This window comes from Passer domesticus, chromosome 7, assembly GCF_036417665.1.
Source record: "Passer domesticus isolate bPasDom1 chromosome 7, bPasDom1.hap1, whole genome shotgun sequence".
In the NCBI taxonomy this organism is placed as follows: Eukaryota; Metazoa; Chordata; class Aves; order Passeriformes; family Passeridae; genus Passer; species Passer domesticus.
In genome coordinates this window covers 45,700,988-45,721,706 of record NC_087480.1, presented here as the reverse complement: position 1 = coordinate 45,721,706, position 20,719 = coordinate 45,700,988, and the positions used below count along the sequence as shown (strand labels likewise).

The following is a 20,719-nucleotide window of genomic DNA, read 5'->3' as shown; positions in this document are numbered from 1 at the left end:
AACCACAGTCAAATTATAAAGCTTCTGCACCTGGATATTATTCAAACAGAAGCATATCTGAGGAATTCAAGTGCAGTTTCTCAGAGATCCTTGTGTATTAAGTGACCCACTGGCTGAACTTTTATTGACCTTTCTTCATTAGAGCTTTTGTGGATTAAATGCTCTCTCTCAAGAAGAACAGGGACTACTGCCAATTATCTATGTAGTCTTTAAAACCAATGATGAGACCTATTTATTAGGTCAATTTATATAATGCTCAAATAGGTCTTTCAGGCTATAAATAGGTCTCAGCATGGTTGCAACATCCCACTGGGCCTTAGAGACTGATTTCTTTATCAACAGGGATGCAATGTCTCATAAGAATGTATTTACAAAGGTGCCTCACACTGGCATAATGAAATATGGGAAAGAAAGTGAATTACAGGTACAAGCACATTCCTCTCTGATATTAATTACCTCCTGATTTTTAATTAAAACAGTGCAGCAAATAAAGTGAGCTTTCTCTATCCACCCAAGCTGCAATGGAAACACCAGGAACTACAACAACTCATCATGCTGGTAAGACAGAGCAGCTTGAACCCTAACTATATATTTATACCAATACCAGCTCCCCACATCAGAAAAGATGCAAGGGCATTTTTCCTTATCAAAATGCTATACATTTATATGATAAAATATAGCAGCAAGCTCTCAATATAAAGCTTGGTTCTCAGGTAGTGGAGACAAAAGGTAGTCCTCAGAGACAACATCTGAACTGTCCTGAAAAGTTATAAAAATTACAGTAATTCTGAATCACTGAAGCAAAAGGTGGATTTTTTTAGGTTTTCCTGGAAGTTCTGTTCCTGCAGTCTCTTTTCCATTGAAATAGTTGCACAGTTTCTAAGCAGACAAACACTGAATATTAAAAATTAATGACATGTAGTGAATTACAAGATTAAAATTCTGCAAATTATTATCTCTTTGATTTTAAAACAACACTTATTATTTATTGGGAGATCTGAATCTGCCTACAGAAAATACAATATATAGAGTAACCAGTATTTTCTATGAGCAATCCTGCAATAAATCTTTACTAGTGCATTTATTGTTCAGTTTCTGCCAAGTGCTGATGCTGTTATGAGGTCTGCTTAGAAGAATGTGCCTGCTACGTGCTGTGATCAGAGCAGGCCTCCACTATTCACATCTCCCTCTTTATGGCTACTATTCTTTCTCAACAGCAAACTGGTATCAGGAGTGCAAACACAAGAGTGAGTTTGAGAGTAGCAATCCTTACCATAATCAGAGCTGTGAGGAGGAATGTGCTCACAGCCATCATGGAAAAGCTGTCTAGGAACCACGTGCACCAAATCACTCCGTTGGTTATGCCCCTGTTCTTCATAGCCTCTTTCAGACGCATTTCCTTCTCCAGCACTATACTCTTCACCATCATGGAGACTGAATATATCCAAGCTAGCACCATGAAGATGGGAAAGGCGCGGTTTAAGGTGATCATGAAGCTACCAAAGCAAGAAGGAATAAATTAAATTTAGGTAAAACAGAGAAATATTAGATGAAAAGCAAAAATGAAAAGGAAAAGGAGTTGGGAAGAGTGTATTACCTGTAAACGCTCAGTCCAAACATCAATAGCATGTCACTAGTAAACCTCACAAACACCCTAAATATTAATAAAGTAATGGTTTCTCCATTCCCATGAGACAGATGAATGTAATTTCTATTTTACAAAGAGGTTCTAAGGGCTATTGAAGGCTACAAAATATTTGGTGCCTCATGAAAATACATCTCTCTTCACAGTGAATTTCCATTATGCTTTTACTATGCTCTACAAAGAATATTTTAAGACATATGTTAATGTTAACAGCATGGGAGTGTCACTGTCTTTCTGCTCCAAAGATTCACTGACAAGAGAAATAAACAAATTAGACATTAAAAGCATCATATGCTGCCAGCAAGGCTGCTGAAATCCATACAAAGCATGAGTCAGGGTATTGGATCTTGATGAGATAGAGTTAACTTCCCCCATAGCAGCCCTCACAGTGCTGGGCTTTGCAAGGATAGCTAGAAAGGTGTTGATAATACACCAGTCTTTTACCTACTGCTGAGCAGTGCTGGCACAGCATCTGAGCTGTCCCTCCAGCATTCCCACTTCACCACTAGGCAGGGTTGGGCAGAATCTTGGGGGGGGACACAACCAGTACAGCTGATCCTAACTGACCAAAGGTATATTTCATATTGTGTCTGCTCAGATATAAAATCTAAGAAAAAAAGAGGAGAAAGTGGGGGGTATTTGATATTTACAACATTTGCCTTCCAAAGCAACTGCAATATATGCTGAATCCCTGTTTCCCGGGAAACAGCTGGACAGGAAATAGTGAATGAATCTTTGGGTTATTTTTTGTTTTACCTTTAGTAAAAAGCCTTATCTTGACCTAGGAGTTGTTTTCCATCTTAATTTCTTCTCCTTTCTTGCTGAGGAAGAAGGTGATAGAGAGGCTTGGTAGGCACCTGGCATCCAGTCATGGCCAGCTCACCACAGCCCTTGGCACCCAATGCAGGCTGAGCCAGAGGCAGTTTTCTATTAAGCACGCTATAGCTACAGGAGTTATTAAGCAAGGTCCTGTGCAGGACACGGTTTCTAAGGTGCACTGTTTATCTCTTCATTTTGCTGAGTCTGGGAACATGTTAACATAAACAATGTCTCCCTGGCACTGATGGCCTTGCTGTGCTGGGGGAGTTATCTTGTGAAGAAGATGAGGGAATACATCTCCCTCTCCCTAGTTAGGATTGATGTGGATGGTTTTATTATTCAGGCTCCCAGGGTACTTGCTCATCCTTATGTGAGCTGTTTAATACCACTAATTAACACTGCTATGTATTATTGGGTTTGGGGAATCCAGTGTTGATTGTTTGAAGGCCAAAAGTTGCTAAAGGCAAGGAGCAAAAATCTCCAGGTTCCTAAGTCTGAGCCCTATAGAACCACATTTTTGCCATATGCTATCAAAGCTACGTCAGTTTCAAAACAAAGGGAAAATCTTCACTTTTTCACCAAAAAATTCCTGAAAAGCAATCTGGTCTAGAGAAACAAACCCATGCTTTTGTGATATGGCCTGGGGCACGCTGAGTTTGCCTGTTGATGGACACATGTAAGCAGTGCTAGGCCGTGCACAGCACAGCCTGTCGGGTACCATGATGGTGCACTTCCCTCACTTAAACAGGATCTCTGCAGAGGCCATCACTGAGTTTGGGTACCAGCCCTGAACTGCATGTGGCTACTGCAGGCTTCAGAGAACTTTTGCACAGATGGGGTTTCTGCCTCTGCAATATTCTCAGTGGAGACTAACACATAATGAGTGACAGGAATGACAGGTCCTATGTGTCTGCACTTTGCTTTTATCAGAAGCAATAGCATTTGCCTGAACAGAGCACACAGGCAGAACTATGAAAAGATTTCTCTAATGCCTTTTTTTTTTTTAAATGAAAAGTATATACCAGGACAGCTGCAGTATCACAGACTGCAGCACTGGAGCAGGCACACCATGAACAGGGAAGAAAATTGGAAGAAAACTGCTGCTTTTAAGGGGCTAGTGTATTCCGTTCATTTTAGGCATGGATACTGGATGAAACAAAGGCCAGGATTGGGATTAGGGGTCAAATCTTGGCAAAGGTGGCTTGTTATCCTGGGTTATGCCAGGATAAGGAAAAAACCAAATTAATTCAGTTGTGTCTCAGTTATTACTCTTGGATTTATACCTTAGGATATGCATAACTTAGGGCTAATTCTGGTTCTTGAGAATCTTAAACCATCCAGCAATCCAAGTATTCAATAGAATTAAGACAAACTGCTTTTACTCACACATCATCCACAAAACACGGATATGGCATTTGCTGCAGATAAATTCCCAATGGCACTTCAGTGTTGGTCTGGGTCTTTATAATCCCATGCTCAATCATGTCCTGGAGATATGCAAAGCCTCCCCAGATATAACGTAAATCATCAACAGGATCAGCTCTTGGACCAGGATCCCAGTACCTCAAAAGAAAATTCACATGGAAATCATTTGGGTAAGCAGTGACTTTAGGGAAGGGTTGTAGGGCAAATTAATTAATTAATCTTAGCAACTGAAATTGTAGGGACACTGCCTGGAGTTGTCTTTTCTAGACTTTGGTCTATCAGACCATATTGCTTAAGAAAGTAGAAGGGTCTTTTTTTCCCTTTAATTTTCTCTGCACTCACTTGGAACAGCAATTGTGGCCTAAAATGTACATAAATTAGTCCCATAGCAGAATAACTGTTCTAGAATAGAAATAACTGTATTTGGAATTGCAACTACCAGATACCATTATATTCTTCTGTAGACAATCCTGAGAAATGACATTCCTTTAAGCGAGTCTATTTGGTGGGGACTTGAGGAGGAACAGCAGAGAAGTTCTGCTGTCCAGGTGGAGGACAGCTGAGTCACAGTCCATGCAGGACTTCCTTGTCTATCTTTCCCAGTAGTGGGGCTATCTGTAAACTGAAGCAGGTTACTGAACGGATTCTGAGCAGAGTCATCCCTTTGCCTTGTATTTGTGCAGCTACCCACTGCTTGGCTTGTCACAAGAGTGATACCATTTACGTTAGTACCTGGTAACTGGAGATGGATTCTGTGCCACACTACATAGTAACTATTAACAAATACAGCTGGATTTTACATATGTAAAATCCAACACTGGTTCTAACACCCTTATGTTTCCCATATTTATGTTGTGGCAGGAAAGAATTGAGAAATAACTATCAGGTAAAATACCTGTCTTTGATTTTGTTTGTTTTCTCCACTGCATCTATGTCCATTCGGATCTTGTATGTCACGTGTGGTGGGAGACTGCTGGCTGTGGGTTCCAAGTCTGAAAAAACCACAGCAGCCCATAATTTGTTTTCCTCCAGCAGATAAAGGGCTTGACGAGTCAGCTGAGTTTCATCGAGATAACCTTCAAATTTATCCAAGGTCAAACACTAAAAATAATTACAAAGAGAAAACTTGCATGGGATTAAAATCCTAAGAGGTACACATTAAAGCAAACATCAGTGGTTGAAAACAGAAAAGGAAAGTAGGATCAACTGAAACTATTGTTATTTTCAGCTTTATGATGAAACTATTAAAAGTTGACTCTCTCCTCCCTTCTTCAGCCCGGAAAGTACCTGAGTGAATACTAGATAGCTAAAGGATGACTGCTCTGTAAGAAAAGAGCATTGGCTGTGGACTTCAGATGAAAAGCACTTTGTCAAGTGAAGCACTAGGAAAAGTCAGAGCACACACTTAAATTTAAATGTCTCTTGGGTATTTCAACATTTATTCCTATGTAACACCAGACAAGTCATTGATTTATCTAACTGGTCATATTGTGTCCCTGCTGAATTCTGACATGTGATTTACCTCCTGACTTAAGTAAACATGTCATTTTTATTGGCTATCTCAATAAAAATATGTCTTCTTTCTTAGTCTCTGTCATTACTGAATAAGAATACAAACTGTATTCTTATCAATGCATATCCAAGACAAAAATTCATCAAAACCTAAGTTCTTTATGTTCCTCCATTTAGGTCCTACTTAGCAGGCATTGTAAAACAAAGATTGTGAATGCTATAAACTCTAGCATTAGTTGTCTGTAAAATTACAGATTTATGTTCGTATATTTAGCTTCTGCCCTCCAGAACTGGCAAAATATTAACAGGGAGTAGAAGTATTTAACCCCTGATTGACTGGTAAGATACTTATTGAATTCCTTTTCTTCATAAAATTCCAACAGGGTAACTTGTTTGATCTTATCTCCTCAATCATTTCTTGCAAGCGAATAACTAAAAATTAGTCTCCATTGAAGGACTCATACTGGTACTTGTTATTTCATCTTAAAGACTCCTTTACTTAACTGTGAGAAATCCTGCTATGTTTCCCTTGAAACTTGTACTATCACAGCTTAATGGGATCTATATGAAAATATATTTTTAAAATCACAACGGAACAGTGCTTAAATTGATAACACTATTTTGTGGCTTTATTCTTTCTGTAAGTGTTCATTTTCCCTTTTGCTTCAGAAAACTAAAATATGTAGAATTTCATATCAGCAAGCAAAATAAGGCAGAAAACTTTGCATGCCAGAAGAGAAATAAAATCAGACTGATGGCTCATGTTGCATTAATTTTTTTGGGCTACATTTATCCCACATGATGTTAACTGAGTTTAGGAATTCAGTTTAGTTCTTGCAAAAGTGGCAGTGTGTGCAAAGCAAACCCCTCCTGTGGAACAGTGTCTTTACAGGCTCTGGAGGATTATTTGCTGTTTCTTTATCAGGAGGAATTATTTTCAAGATACTTGTTTCAGCTGCAGAAGAACTCAGACAGTTCTCCAGGGGAATCTGTGAGAATGATATTAGCAAAGTACTGACAGCAACTGAACTTGTCTAGATTTTCACTGCAGAACAGACAGTGCCTGGAGTGGGCTGAGGAGCAGCATAGGCTCTAATCCAGGGGTCCAGTAAAGGAAGCTGCAAGTGTTCAAAACACAAAACACAAATGCTTATAGATCTTCTCCATGAGCAGAGTGAAATCAAAGCTTGTATAAGAACATAGGGCAAGATGGGAGTGTTGCAATAATTCACACAGTTTGAAAGTGAGAAGACATTTTATATAGTAATCTATGACCCAAAGCTAGAATTTGTTTCTCCTAACATGAATTGCGTTCTAAACAAAGGCTGTATGCTCTACCTAGGCTTTTCTTTCTACCCAGTGAATTTGAACTCAGTTTGTGTCTTCATAAATCTCACTATATCAAAATTAATTCATCGACTACGAATAAAAAACATAAAGAAGTGACTGCATAGCTCCCACTAATGATGTAGCTGTTCTGTGGCCTAAGGTAATCAAAGGGAAGAACAGGAAATTCTTGGGGTGGTGAGAAGGAGCAGCCACTGCATAATTTGTGGGATTCTCAGCTGCATCAGAGTTTGCAGCAGAGACCTGGAATTGCCAAAGACAAGTGTTGGCAACACACCTGTCCTTATAGCATACTATGGTGGTAAGGAGCAGGCTATTCCCCAAAGAGAGCTATTTGTTCCCATTGTGTCTGGCACAGTGGGAAAAAATTCTCAAGTGCTTACAACTCAGTGTAAACAGCAGACTTTAAAGAATAAGCTCATTACAAAGAACATTAGGACACAAAGATCTATTACCAGGTACAGTAACTGTTCTGATATTACTGATGTTCCAGCACTGACCTGCTGCACAAAATATATTTCGCTCAGTTTGGCAAGAAATAATTCTGCTGACATGATACAAAAAGATCATTAAATGAATCAGAAGACCTTTGTGCAAAGCCTTTATTGCTCCTTCTTGTACTAGCTGTAGGAAGGCAGATAAACTTTCAGTTCCTGCCTTCTTGGTGGGGACAAATTGTATTTTAGACTGAACTGGATTGAAATTAGGAATTAGGCTTATTCTTGTTGCCTATAACTGGTACCAATTTTCTCTCAAAAATCCTCAGAAGGCACCACTGAAAACAACTTACTAGAGAAGAGAGGTACAGATTGCAGGAAAGAGATAGACATCTTGTCAGAAGTGATCACAGAACAAATGGAAACTCTCTCACTGGTTTCAATGGAATTTTGATCAGATGCTTAAAAACCTGCAAGGGGGCTTACCAAAGAACTGTTAGTTCCTCTGCTCCTGACCTTGCTAAAATTAGTGGCCTGTTCGTTATTAATACTTTCAAGAAACCAATTCTTTGAGGTTTTGCATTTACTTTCTTCCTCTCAGCATTGAAATGTGTTCAGACGTTCAACCAGCATTTTGAGTAAAGCATTTGAAGACCATCAAATTGAACTTCTTTTAATAATAAGTATTCATGTACTTGTGCCACTGTACTATTCTCAACACATGGTTTGGATAATGAGATTCAACTTGAAACAAAGATTTTATGATTTTAACTTTCTTTTCTGTTACCACAGATCCCAGTACTGCCTAACTGGTTTTAAGATATCCTCTACAACAATTTCCAGAAGGGGCAGGGTTAAAATTACCTCCAAATACTGACGGAGCAAACGCAGAACTTGGTCTACAGCGCTGAAGATGTTTCGCCAGTCAAAGTCCACCATTCCCTTCTCCCGGCTCCTTGAAGACCCGTTGTGCAGAAAGTTGATGATATGTTCTGCTGTGAAGCCTTCCGCACCCATCTGGCTGTTCAGGAAGTCTCTCACTGTAGGATGTTTCAGAGACTCCTGAAGAAAAATATGACAGCTTTGCAACAATGATTGTCTTTCCATGCTCTGTTTAGCTAGAAAGGTTTCCATTTTCATAACTCTTTCAATATATGAACAAGGACAAAAGGTTATGCTAAAGAATCAATTTTACAAATGGGTTATTGCATAAGTGGATGTGTGATCTGAAGAATGGATGAAAAGAAATTTTTCCTTGACTGTTTATTGCATTCCTTCCTTATAAGCAAGAGGATAAACATTATAAATGTCTAATACAATATAGAAAAATGAGGAACCAAATGTTTTTTCTAGTATGAACAGCTTTATAAACTTCAACTACAGATAAAAATTGCAGCTGATCAAAGTCAAATCTAAATGATGCAGAAATAAGCCATTTCCCAAATTAAATTTCTGCCTGGCCCAGAAAAGGTATGGTCTTACTGCCTTCTTTACCTATACAGAATTCAAGAAAATCAAGTTGTCTGTTCTTGAAAGACATTTTGGGGAGGCAGGAAAGCAGCAATTGCTTCCTTCATTAAGAAGCCGTTAGCCAGATTCTTGACTGCCCAGATCTGAGGTTTTGTCACAGGGACACTGTAAGGCATCCATGACTTGCCTTCAAACCAAGCCCAGTAGCCAACAGCCTTAAAGGCCACAGCTTCCTTGCTGCAAAGGCTGTGCTTCTGGTCAAATCTTTCAAATTAATTGTCTTCTCCATTAATAAAAATAAAAGATGGTGAAAGGCTGCTCTTACTGAAGATTTTTGATAAGTTATAACATACACGGATCATATTCATTTGCAGGCTGTTTTGAAAGAAGTACCACAGCTGAGGTCCTACTTCCTCCCAAGCTTTGGTCAACAATTGGAGGCGTTCGAGCTCCTCAAAAGTGAAGTTTGCCTGATGAAAAAAACAGCAGAAAAGAATTTTAGAAATCTAAGGAGACAGACAGAATTTATGATCTATCCAGGATTTGGTGACAGGAGAACCTCTAACTTACACAACTGTAGTTTTTATCTTCAAAACTTATCCAACTTGTTCAAATAGCAGAAATTTTAATAACCATCAGAAAAAGAATCTGTCAAATCCAGCCAGAATCAAAATCACTTAGGATAAAATTCTGTGGTATATGTAATGGAAAACACAATTGCACATTAAGCCTAATTAACTTCAATTCTTTTAAATACTCAGATTTTCGGTAGAAATATTTAGAATTTTCCCCTTGACTATCTCTCTCCATTAAGAGCTACAAAGGAAGATGATGATGGGAGTAGATGAATGAATGGAAGGCAGCTGGAAAAGACAGATACTCCCACAGCCATGCTATTAAGACCTGAAAAGCTGAGCTGCTGTAAATCTGATGTTTTTCTGTGTGAAATCTGAGCAGCAGTTCTGTGCCTTTTACAGACCTCTAGAGTAGTGAATTGCTGGTTATGAGGTGGCCAAAACCTGGGTCATATGCAACCTTGATTGAACTGCTCAGATTAATTTCACCCAACTTCAAGCATTTTGCTGAAGAGTTCAGGTTCCATCCTATTTTAATAAAAAATCTTTATGCATTCAAAAGATAAAATAATAAACCATGATGTTGCTATTGGTTTGCAGTATCTCAGTGTTAGTTCTCAATAAGCTTATCTAAGTCTCACAGCTGCTCCACTTAAATATTTACTGGCACAGAGCTGCTCATGTTCCTACCTCTGTAAAATAAATATTACTATGCTTACAAGTATAAATGTGGAATCATGCCAACAAAATGCTGCTTGGGTGAGCTGGAAAAACCATGCGACATGGACCAAGATGGGACGAATCGTGAAAACCTGTCTCCTGCTTTTTTAACTGAGTACCTGTCCTTCCTCTGAGGACCATCAGAAGAAATCGAGTTTTGTGAAGAAAATCTGATTAGGCCAACTGTCACTGGTGACTGTTTTTCAAAAGATGTTTCTTAGGATACAATTTTTAGAAATATACATTTTTGTATTTCAGTACTTACATTTTTTACAATTTCCCGTACAGGAGGTGAATCAGGAGCAAAGAGAATTTTTCCCATCAGCAGGGGCTTCACAGCACGCCAGGCTATTTTGGTTAAAGGGTTTGATTCCAAGTTCTGGATCAATGCATTACAAAAGGGTGCTAAAGACAGAAAGAAAGAAAGAAAGACAGTCTTTATGTAACCCTACTAAAATCCTATCACACATAACATCCTGCAGGGCTTTTTAGTGGCAGTACAGACAGTTTGAATCTGAATGAATTAAAACACATTCTGCAATGCAGAAGTACAATGACTGAATGGACAGAAAGACTATTAAGTAGATATTGGAATTGTAAAATATGCTATGGAAATTGGAAAAGAAACATAAATAACCATTTGAAATTTGCTGTTATTTACATGGTATTTCATATGGAAGGAAACGAGACAGCTCAGAACTCACTGAGTAGTTTGAGCTTTATTTGCTTTACTCCTAATGACTTAGCTCCTTTGTATTGTAACTGATAATAATACAAAGCTGATGCTGTGGGCTTAGATGTTGAACTCCGGAACAGTTCAGAACTGGATCCTAGAATAATTTAAAATTAAACTTTTTAATGTAAATATTTTTATCTTACCCCTGCACTATGAAGTAATTAGTTTACTTGGACAGCATTCAATTAATTTGTTTCCTGGTTGAAGAGATGGAGTACTGGGCCTCTTTGGAAGTCTCAGATATAAGTAGTGCCAAGTATTAACACAAACAGTGAAAGGTAGGAGTCTCTGTAAGAAAACTGCCCATCTGTACTTTGTCACCTTGCAATCATATACATCATAGCAGAAGGGACACAGAACTACCAGCTATAACATGAGTGGTAGTACAGAAAAAATTGCTGGTGAGCTCAGTGTAGAGAAAAACTAACTAGCAAACCAAAGGGGACATAATAAAAAGACAAAATAACAAATGGTAAAAAAGTGGTTCTTCTTTGCATTATATCCTATTACAATAGGAGGAAATAAATAGTGAGGAAATAAAAGCAACAAAAATTGGTAAATTGAAATATTTTCTATATAAAATGTAATCATGCTGTAGAACATTACTGCTACAAAATAGATGTGCTTTTATGCAGGAAGATAACAGCCACCATGTATCAAATTGACTATTATTGGAAAGGAGAGATTGTTAAATTCCTGTGCCCCAGGCCATCAAACAAGTTACGACAGAAAATAAAGTTTAGAAAAATACTTTGGAGAAAAGTAATTCCAGAATGCCATGCTGTCTTTTCCTGAATCTTCTTCAGGGGTATCTTGTTCTTCCTGCTATCAGTAGCATATAATAGGAAATAAAACAGAGGAACAGTCTTAATTATGATCATGCCTATGATCATATTAAAAGTCCTGGGCTTCTCTGCTTCCAGCTATAAAATAAGTATGGAGTAAAATAATTTCAACTGGCTCTAATTTCCTAAATCAACTGCTTTAAATTGTTATTTATAAAAGCAACATTTTATGCTAGTACTTCAACATAAGATGTACCTGTCGAGAGTTTCTTAATGGTTTGGTGGGGAAACTTACTGGTTGTATTATCATAAAGATAACCAGATTTCTTCCTTGTTGAGTCAATCCCCAGGAAAGCTTTGTAGTTGTTATCTTCATACCAGTTGAAGGAAAGAACTCTGGATCCACCTCCCTCTGGGTAGCCACAGAAAAGATCCGACAGGGAACTCATCAAGTGGCCTAAGGATTCTGGCCTTCCATCTTGTAGAAATGGTTGCAGAACCCTCAAAAGGTCCTGAACACTTGGCTTCCTGGCCAGCTGCAGTAAGACAAGACTTGGTTAATTGCAGCCCCCAAAGCAAGTAAGCATCTGGTGAGGTTGCAGTTGTGCCCAGATGGTGAAGTGTGAATGCAGTCAAAACCTCATCCTTTCATCTCCTCTGCCCTGGTCACAGGCACCATTTTCAGTTCTTGTTCTTTCATATCTTTTCTGAAGAAAAGAACACACTTCAATGTGTGTAAGCCAATGCTTACATCTACATTTATTTTTTAATGAGAGAAGAATGAATTTTTAAGGAATCAGCTCTTCCCCAACAAGTCTATTTTCTCTCTGGTAAAGCAAGTAACTGGAACATAAAAACAACAAACGAAAAAAAAATTACTATGAACTATGCAGAAAAGTGATGTAATCTATTATTAGACCACTTACCTTTTGCACGGCTTGGGAGACATTAGACAGCACCCTCCCCCAGGCCTTCAGGTCAGCACCTGGTGAGTTTCTGTCCAACACAGTGGGAAGCTGTGAATACATAAAAAATAGGGAAAACCTTCTTCATGAAAACAGTTAAAACAATGAGAAGAAAATCCAAATGGCATCTCTGTATCTCACATTCTTTGACTTATTTGGAACAATATCATATAAGCCTGTCTTATGGGGTCACAAATCCAATAATCATGTGCAGACACACAGAAGTCTGTGTAAATGTTCTTTCTAATACAAGCTGAAACAAACACAGGCCTCTGAAAATATATCTTGGGATTTGTTCTGTTCATCTAAGCCCACCATGACAAAAGGTGCACATATGGAGGAGGTATGCAGGAACTGTGACATTTGAGAAGCTGCTTCTCACAGAGGCTGTTCTTCAAGTGAGATATACAGACTCTTGGTAACTTCCAAATTTAGCTAAGGTTTGATAGAGAAGCCCCCATTTTCCATGGAGGTAAATAATTTGTAGAACTTTATACTTCAGAAACTTCCTGATTTTGGACAGTCTGGTCCTCACTGTTTATCTGACCTGAGAGAAACCATTACTTTCCCAGGCTTCTGCAGACTGACCAAATTGCCTTTTCAGTAGAGGTTAACATTTTATTTATCAATGACTTAAGAGAAAGAGGTGACACCATCATATGCTGTCACATACCACTTTGTTTGCATCACTGCATCCTTCTTTGCCAGCTGTCTAAAGAATCACATATGCACCTGGAGCTGGCACTCTTGAGGCTTTCTCAGGCATTTCTTCTGCTATTACAACAAAATACAAAGCTGAACTTGTAGATAGTTAGACTGTGATATCTATGAGACAAGCCCCTAAAAAGCCTTCCCCAAAATGCCTACACTCCCTGCTGATTGCCTGCCATTCCCTTCAGTCAGTAGGTGGTTAAGAAAGCAGAAGACAGCTGCACTGTGTATGTACCTGGCAGGGAGTCACAAAGACTAGAGCTTTTATGGAAAGCTCGTTTTAGTGTGTTCTGATCTGTCACTTGACATTCAGGCAGGAAGAGTACATGAAGAGCTTCAAAATACACTTTTCCTTGTCCCCTAAGGGGAAATAGTCTGTGCAAAGAATATATAGGGTTCTTGGAGCACCTGCCTTAACCTGATCGTTTTGAAACTCTGAGGAACAGGAATTGTAAACCTGTAAAAAAAGCTGGGCAGTACATTGTGAATGTTCACTTGAAGTCCTCAAGTACTGAAAATCTATTTTAGAAATACTGTAGTATTAATTCTTTGCTACTTCCACCAAGCATAAGATATATGAAAACATAAGACAATATATTTTTAGGAATGGAAAAGAGCATCTCTCAGAAGCTGGCCTCAAATCAGGGTTGGTAAAATCACATGGGCACAATGACTATCAATGCTACAATAATCAAACAGTGCTTTGCTGGTGTGTCAATTGCAGCTCCTGGCACTCTCTGCTCCCAGTTCTGGAAACTCAGAGCTGAACATGTTAAATTAATCACAGTGCTACACTGCTGTGGCAGAAGAGTCTGACCAATACTTTCTATGCAACTTGAGGAGTTTTTTCATATATCCTGCCTGCTCCTATAAAGCAAACTGACAATGTGATGGTTTCATGACAATGCATTACAAGGTAAAAAACCAGCAAATTAAATTCAGTGTTGGAAAATGCTATATGATCATAGGGCAAACAAACATGAAAGATATATATACACAGTGACAGACATTTAAGTTTGCTATCATGAGGAAAGAGACCTTGGAGCCTTTATTAATAGTTTCTGAAAGCATCACCTCCATGTGCAGAATACAAATGAAATACTAGAAAAATATTCCATTTTATAATTATTTATTTGATATATTTTTTATTTTATTATATATTTTAAAGTAATAATATCAATCTATGTTTATACATATATATCTGAGCGGAATAATATCTCCATACTAAACCAAGGCTGCAGAAGTGGTTAGTTCATAGCAAGGTCACAGTAGAAACAGGAACACAAAGGGCAAAGAAAATGAACAGAAGGAAAAGCTTCTATAGAAAGAGTGATGAAAGACAGCACTACTTGCTAGTTTGGTTGGTTTGGGTTTTTTAAAAACAGCTCATATGGCTACACCAGTTCAAGTTGCATCATGACTGACTGCAGCATAAAATTCTGTCATGCTGGACAGAGCAAAGACAGAATGGGCTGTACTTGCTATTTTCAGAATCCTCATGATTCCCTGTAGGTTTTCCACACACTGTTTTGCTACAGAGACTGGAAAGATCAGATAATACTTCAACACAAACTTTGATTTAAAAACTGAATTTGAGTCTCTTAGTTCTGTTGTACTGTGAATTTCATCTGTTTCATTCCAAAACGTACTCAGAACTATCTGGTGTCCTGCTGGTGGTAGGTTAACAATCACACATCCATAACCTTACATTTGCAGGGGTAAATAAACTAAGACCACTTGGACAATTGGTGATGTATTACAAAAAAATTCTTGAAGGGCAATGAAATATAAGAAAAGAAAAAAAAAAGAAAAAAGACCACATAAGGCAGGGTTAATTGTGTTAATACTTACCAGCCGAAATAGCTTAAAGAAATCCACATTTGCATACAAGGCATCTTCTACTCTTTGTAGACTGTCCTGGGACAGGGCACACATGGCCTTGTGTACAGAAGGGAGACCTCTTCGGCTGCTGAAGATAATAAAGCGGTCCAGGAGCACCTCACTGCAAGCAATGTCCTTCAGAGTCAAGCTGGGAACACCATAGGCAAACTGCAAACAAAACCAGTGTTTTACTTACTATTATGAAACTTGCATACTGCTCAGGAACAATTAAAAGTTTATCAAAAGTGAACAGTTTGATATCAAAATATTGCTAATATTTTGACGAATGGCAGAGATATGTGGTCAGCTGAAGCATCAACCCATCAATCTTCACTTGATGTTCTGCTAGATCACCTTGCCTTCAGACACATTTTTTGTCTTCTCATTAGTGAGTTTTCTTTCATTGCAAAAGTCCCTGTGAGTCATCTTCCCTTCCTCACTGTCATCTAAGCACACCTGAAGCCATGCCACCCATCCTTGTGGCTAAGGAGGAATAGCTGCAGCTTGCTTGAAATTATTTTCCCAGGACCAAATGATGGTACTACATCACTCTACCTTTTATGTTCAGGTTAGTTATATTTTTGCTGTTACTTGCTTTAAGGAAAAAAAAAATCCAATACCTCTCATTCTCAAGCTTGATTTCCCTCAGGATTCTATTTCAGTTATGACTATTCCACTACAATGCTTCCCACAGCCATTACTCACTGTCACTCTGCACAGGCACATGGCCAGGATTTACAAAGCCATTTTACATTAAATCACACCCATTTACTGATTACCACTTTTAACATAAACATGGAACAGAAAAAGCCCAATTTTTTTATCTTTAGTGTCCAGCTAATGGGAATGCATTAGTTGATAGTTAAACCAATGTAAATGCAGAATAACTCTATAGAAACGAGTAGATTTATATGGGATTTACATTGTTGTTATGGAATGCTCTTCATAGTCTATGAAAAAATTATACTTGCTTTATAATATACAGAGTACATGGAAATATAATAAAAAGTAGCATTGGAAATTGCTTATAAGCTAATGCTCCCATCCTCTGTCCATCTCCTTTTGCAGTGCAAATTTAAGGAAAACACTGCTCAGAACACTGTGATAACTGTAAATACATGCTGTGTTTGAGATGAACACAGACTATCAGACAAGCAAGAACTATGCACTGACACAGTATCTTAGACTAAATTAATTTAATAAGAAATTATTACATTTCTTATTAGAAATTTCAAAATCTACCCAGGAAAATAATTTTCGTTAGAAAAATAATCTGCTGAGCATTCCAGTGTTTAAGACATATGGGTTGAAAAAAACACACCACACCTATACCAGGTCAGACATAGATGCATATTTATTTCTTATCTAAGCAAATTAGGAAATTCATCACTATCAAAATTTCATATGTGCAAATCTCCTATAGTTAGCAGCTACCACTTGTTTGGTGGTGTCTGTAAATAGAATATTTAAAAACACAGAGGAATGAGAAAAAAATTAATTTAGTTGCTCCGGAGAGTGGATTCAAAGTAGACTAAGGAGTTATTAAATGCTTCCTCTGTCAGAAGCCATCAACCAAAGTGCAAGTGTGGCTCTGGAAAGTCAACATCCAGAATACAAAAGGCAGAGGCAGAGAGGTCTAGAATAACATTGTATTTTCTCTGCCATGACTGCCCTGAGCTACAGCGTATACAGCAGCAGGTGACAAAAAAAGAAAGGCCTCTGAATTACATACAGATTGTATTTTGGTATTATGATGCTAAAAAGGGATGTGAATTTCTAGAAGCATCTGAGAGGCACAATCATCACTACAGCTCTGCTGCTGTAAAGGCATCGTTAACACAAGTTCCACAGTGTGGAGAAAGACAGAATGCAAAAGAAGGAATTCAACTCACAGATCCAGTCTGTCTTGCAAAAAAACCTCCAAAACCACACAACCCTGCCCTCCCTGAAATTGGAACATTTGAATTGGAATTAAGTTAATTTATGCCAGTGAAACAATTTGCATATTTGCTGGGTCACTTATGTCCTGGGGATGTGTGTGGTAAGAGCAGCATTTTTTAACCATACACGCCTCATTTGGCACGGTCCTCATCAGGCAGTGTCAACTGCAATGAAACTGGGCTGCACAGGGAGGCAGCCTGGGAACCTTGATTTGACTTGTGAAATGAGGAAACATGACATTAACATACTAAGAAGAACAAACACAGAAAAAAAAAAGAGTTGTTATTTACAAACTGTAACTGCATTTCAATAATGTTCATCAACAGATGGGATTAGAAAAACATCAAACCTCCACCCTTCCAATTTTTCCGCTAGGCTGTACTGCTGCCAATCTTTCCTGAACTTCTTATTGTGTTTTAACATCAGTTTCTTATCTTTATCTTAGAATGACTCAAAAAGCAGGCCCTCAGAGGGAAACTTCAATACTTTTTTTTTTTTTAATCAATGTGTCACTGTTTTGCCAAAGCTGGCAAGATGAAGTCCAAATTATTTTTTCAGCTAGTTGGCTGTTTGATCAGGTTTAGCTTTCAGCTCCGTGTGTCATTTCCTGACTCCCAGGCGGCTCAGACCTAGATCTCCAGCCAGCTGTTGGCAACAGTCAGGCTTTTGTAAACAAGTTGCTTTCAGGCTGATCAGCTCTGTGCCATCAGCAGCAGGGGGAAGGGGTGTACAGAAATAAGCAGGCTAACAGAGGGCAGAGCAGCAGGAAGAACTGGAGATGAACTGTCATGGCTGAGGATTGAGACAGCCATAGATCTAGGGTCTAGTCATGGCTCTGAGACTTCCACCTCAACCATGCATAAGTCCAGCCCAAGCAACTTGCTTATCAAGGCTATTGGAATGAAGCAAATTAGCTCCCACAGAAAATGCACAGAAACACACAGAAAGTGTTCAATTCCTGCTGAAATTGCTGTGTCTTTAAACTTATGAGATTGGTTTTTCTGCACCATTTTCATGTGAAAGAAGTATTCACAGCACTTTCTTTCCTCATAGCTGTAAATCAGCTCGGGTGAGCTGATCCTGTATCCGTGTAATTACTGCTAACAAGGAAGCTGCATAGAGGGCAGCAAAAGTGGTATTTAACACCAGATCTCCTCCAGCTTCCTCCAACCAATGCTCAATTTCTTTAATTTCCAGCATAAAGAGACCTACATCTCTTTCTACATCAGCACAGAAAACACAGCAGAAAGACACCACATTCCAGCAGGCTTCAATAATTTTATTTTTTTTTTGTGATGGTGTTGAAAACTTCAATCCTACATACACTGGCAAGAAGAATTTTTAGCCATAGATGAAAAAATGCCACTAGGGAGCTAATAGAGTCTAACACAGCAGCACTCAGTTCTCCTGACACAGCAGACCTCTGGTGCAGAAGAGGTATGGGATTAATAGGGAAAGAGAAACCCAGCAGGATATCTGTATATATTGTCCTTGTCACAAGCAGCAAGGAAGCAAATTTTCAACACCTCAGCTGGCACAGAAGTGTGAAAATGCATAGGCTGTATCAATTTACACTGGCTTTGGTATGATCTTGTGGTATTGCTTCATGATAAAGTGAGGACAGGGGAGGGCTTCCCCAGGTACCAATCAAGAATACAGCAAATAAGTAATCTGGCCACACCAGCTGGAACCTGTGATGCACAAAAAGAACTGCATGAAAGGTCATGAATGCTCTCCTTCTTTCTGCACACACACAGTTTCAGAATTTGCATTTTATGTGGCAGTGAAACAGAGGAATTTTGTCTTTCAGGCATAATTATTCATTTACTTCCACCCACACTAATGCAGTATAGTAGTTGTTCCAGAATTGCAATTCAGCAACATTCATTCATTAATATAGCATTCCTCAGAGAGCTCCCAGCCACCATGCAGAAGCATATACAGCATGTACATGCAGAAGCAGAGACAGACTGGGCTTGGCCAAACATAGTTCCCTGCTTAGCTGCTTCAGGAGGAATTTGACCTGCACTTTTCACTCTGAATTTTCTGAGCAGATCTGTTATTCAATCAGAATCTAAGAAAGTGGGTCTGCTTCTCCACTTCCATCTATTCCTGTGAGACAATACCAAAAATTCTGACATTAGGGCAGAGAATTTAAATTATAAACTAAGAACCTACAATAGTTCTCTCTCATTAGGACTATTATCTCAAAAGGATGCACAGCTTCCTTTATTTTTGTGTCAAGTCTTTAGTCATGGGAATGGATGCAGTACTTGCCAGTACTGTTTCTTGATGCTCATTATTTGGGTGCAACAACAGGATTTTGTTGTTTATTAAATAAATTTAATTATTTATTAATATTTAATGATTTATTAATATTTAATGTATACCCAAAATGTTTTTTAAAGACAAACCAAACATCTCTTCCTCTAGATTCACAAAAAACAAATGGAAAAATTGTACAAATGACCCATAAGGCATCAGTTATTCTGGGCCCAGGCTACTTTGCACATACAGCCAGGAGACTGGTTCCTCACAGATAACCCCCCAGTACCTATTAAACTCTACCCACCTGTTCAGGGCGCACTTGAGCATTAATAAGCTGGTAAACAACAAAATCTGTGAGGCCAACATTTTCTAGCAAGAAGGAAGTGAGGGTCTCCCCATCTTTCAAAATGTCTAGAATTCGTATTCCTCTTCCTGGATGAAAAAGGAATGCACAGATCAGTGAGATACCAAACAAAGGAAGTTAAAGAATAGCTCATATCCTGGCTTAAACCTGCAAAAAGAATGTGCTTTGGCTCTTATACCTAGTTGTGACTAACTGGGGCTAAAATTATTTTTGCAATTCAAAATCATATTAATCCTTTGTTGGGAAATAATAATCAGAAAATGCTGAGTGTTCTGGCTCTGCATATCTGATCTCTCAAAGATGTTTCAGACTAGGGCTACAGCAATGGACACATTGAAAGCAGCCCTGACTGCATTTGAAAGTGCCTGATTTTTTCTGATGTAATGCTTTATTTCAAAGGTTCAGATTCAAATATGCTACTGTTCTTAGTGTCCTTTCTGTGTCCTTGTGTAACTAACTTCAGTCAACCCTTTACATTTACACTAATTTATCACTTGTCAATCAATTTTAGTTTTTAACCTTATTCTCTAGCTTTGCAAAAGTGACCCTTGAAAATCTTCCATGAGAAAAAACTCAATTTCTTTGGAGAAGCATGAAGTGTAGCTTATGCTTCATATTAAACTAGATTAACAACTACTCTTCAAGCAAACCAGTGAGGCCACCCACTGTTAAATTAGACACATGTAAGAGGCCACCAATTTCCCTGCTACTGTCTGTAACAATACCCAAAATACTGCTGCTCCTAAAGCCAAACAGTTTCAATCTTTTAAAACTTGTCTCTGTTACAAATCTTATCAGTAAGAACTCTGGCTCAGCATGGTGCAAGAGAAAAGCTTGGAAAATTAATGTTGCTCATGTTCATTGAATATTTATTATAACGTTATTTACTTATAGCTTTATTAAAGGTACCTCACACAGCATCCACAGACTTTGGTAAGGAATGCTTGAATAGCTCTAATTCTTCTAGTCTTTAGAACAGGCAATTGAAACTGACAGGAGCAGTGTGTATGCTACTGACACAGGGAATGTAACTTTAGACATTTCTAATAAACATGCACTCCATTCTGTGAGCTGAGTCTTATCAGAGTTTGCCAACTAACTTCCACAATTCCATCTGC

The 20,719-nt window shown here is 38.4% G+C and overlaps 1 protein-coding gene across 1 annotated transcript in view; it reads right to left on the bottom strand.

The window, feature by feature from the left end:
• The window catches only part of ABCA4 (ATP binding cassette subfamily A member 4), a 93,379-nt gene that overhangs the window by 59,507 nt on the left and 13,153 nt on the right, over positions 1 to 20,719 (bottom strand). The window contains exons 8-17 of the mRNA XM_064428191.1: positions 19,542 to 19,669; positions 14,999 to 15,196; positions 12,398 to 12,487; positions 11,767 to 12,007; positions 10,216 to 10,355; positions 9,009 to 9,125; positions 8,050 to 8,247; positions 4,785 to 4,990; positions 3,851 to 4,027; positions 1,274 to 1,496 (exon numbers count right to left, since the gene is read on the bottom strand). Of these exons, the coding sequence (XP_064284261.1) occupies positions 1,274 to 1,496; positions 3,851 to 4,027; positions 4,785 to 4,990; positions 8,050 to 8,247; positions 9,009 to 9,125; positions 10,216 to 10,355; positions 11,767 to 12,007; positions 12,398 to 12,487; positions 14,999 to 15,196; positions 19,542 to 19,669 (1,718 nt within the window). The remainder of the gene's footprint in view (positions 1 to 1,273; positions 1,497 to 3,850; positions 4,028 to 4,784; positions 4,991 to 8,049; positions 8,248 to 9,008; positions 9,126 to 10,215; positions 10,356 to 11,766; positions 12,008 to 12,397; positions 12,488 to 14,998; positions 15,197 to 19,541; positions 19,670 to 20,719) is intronic.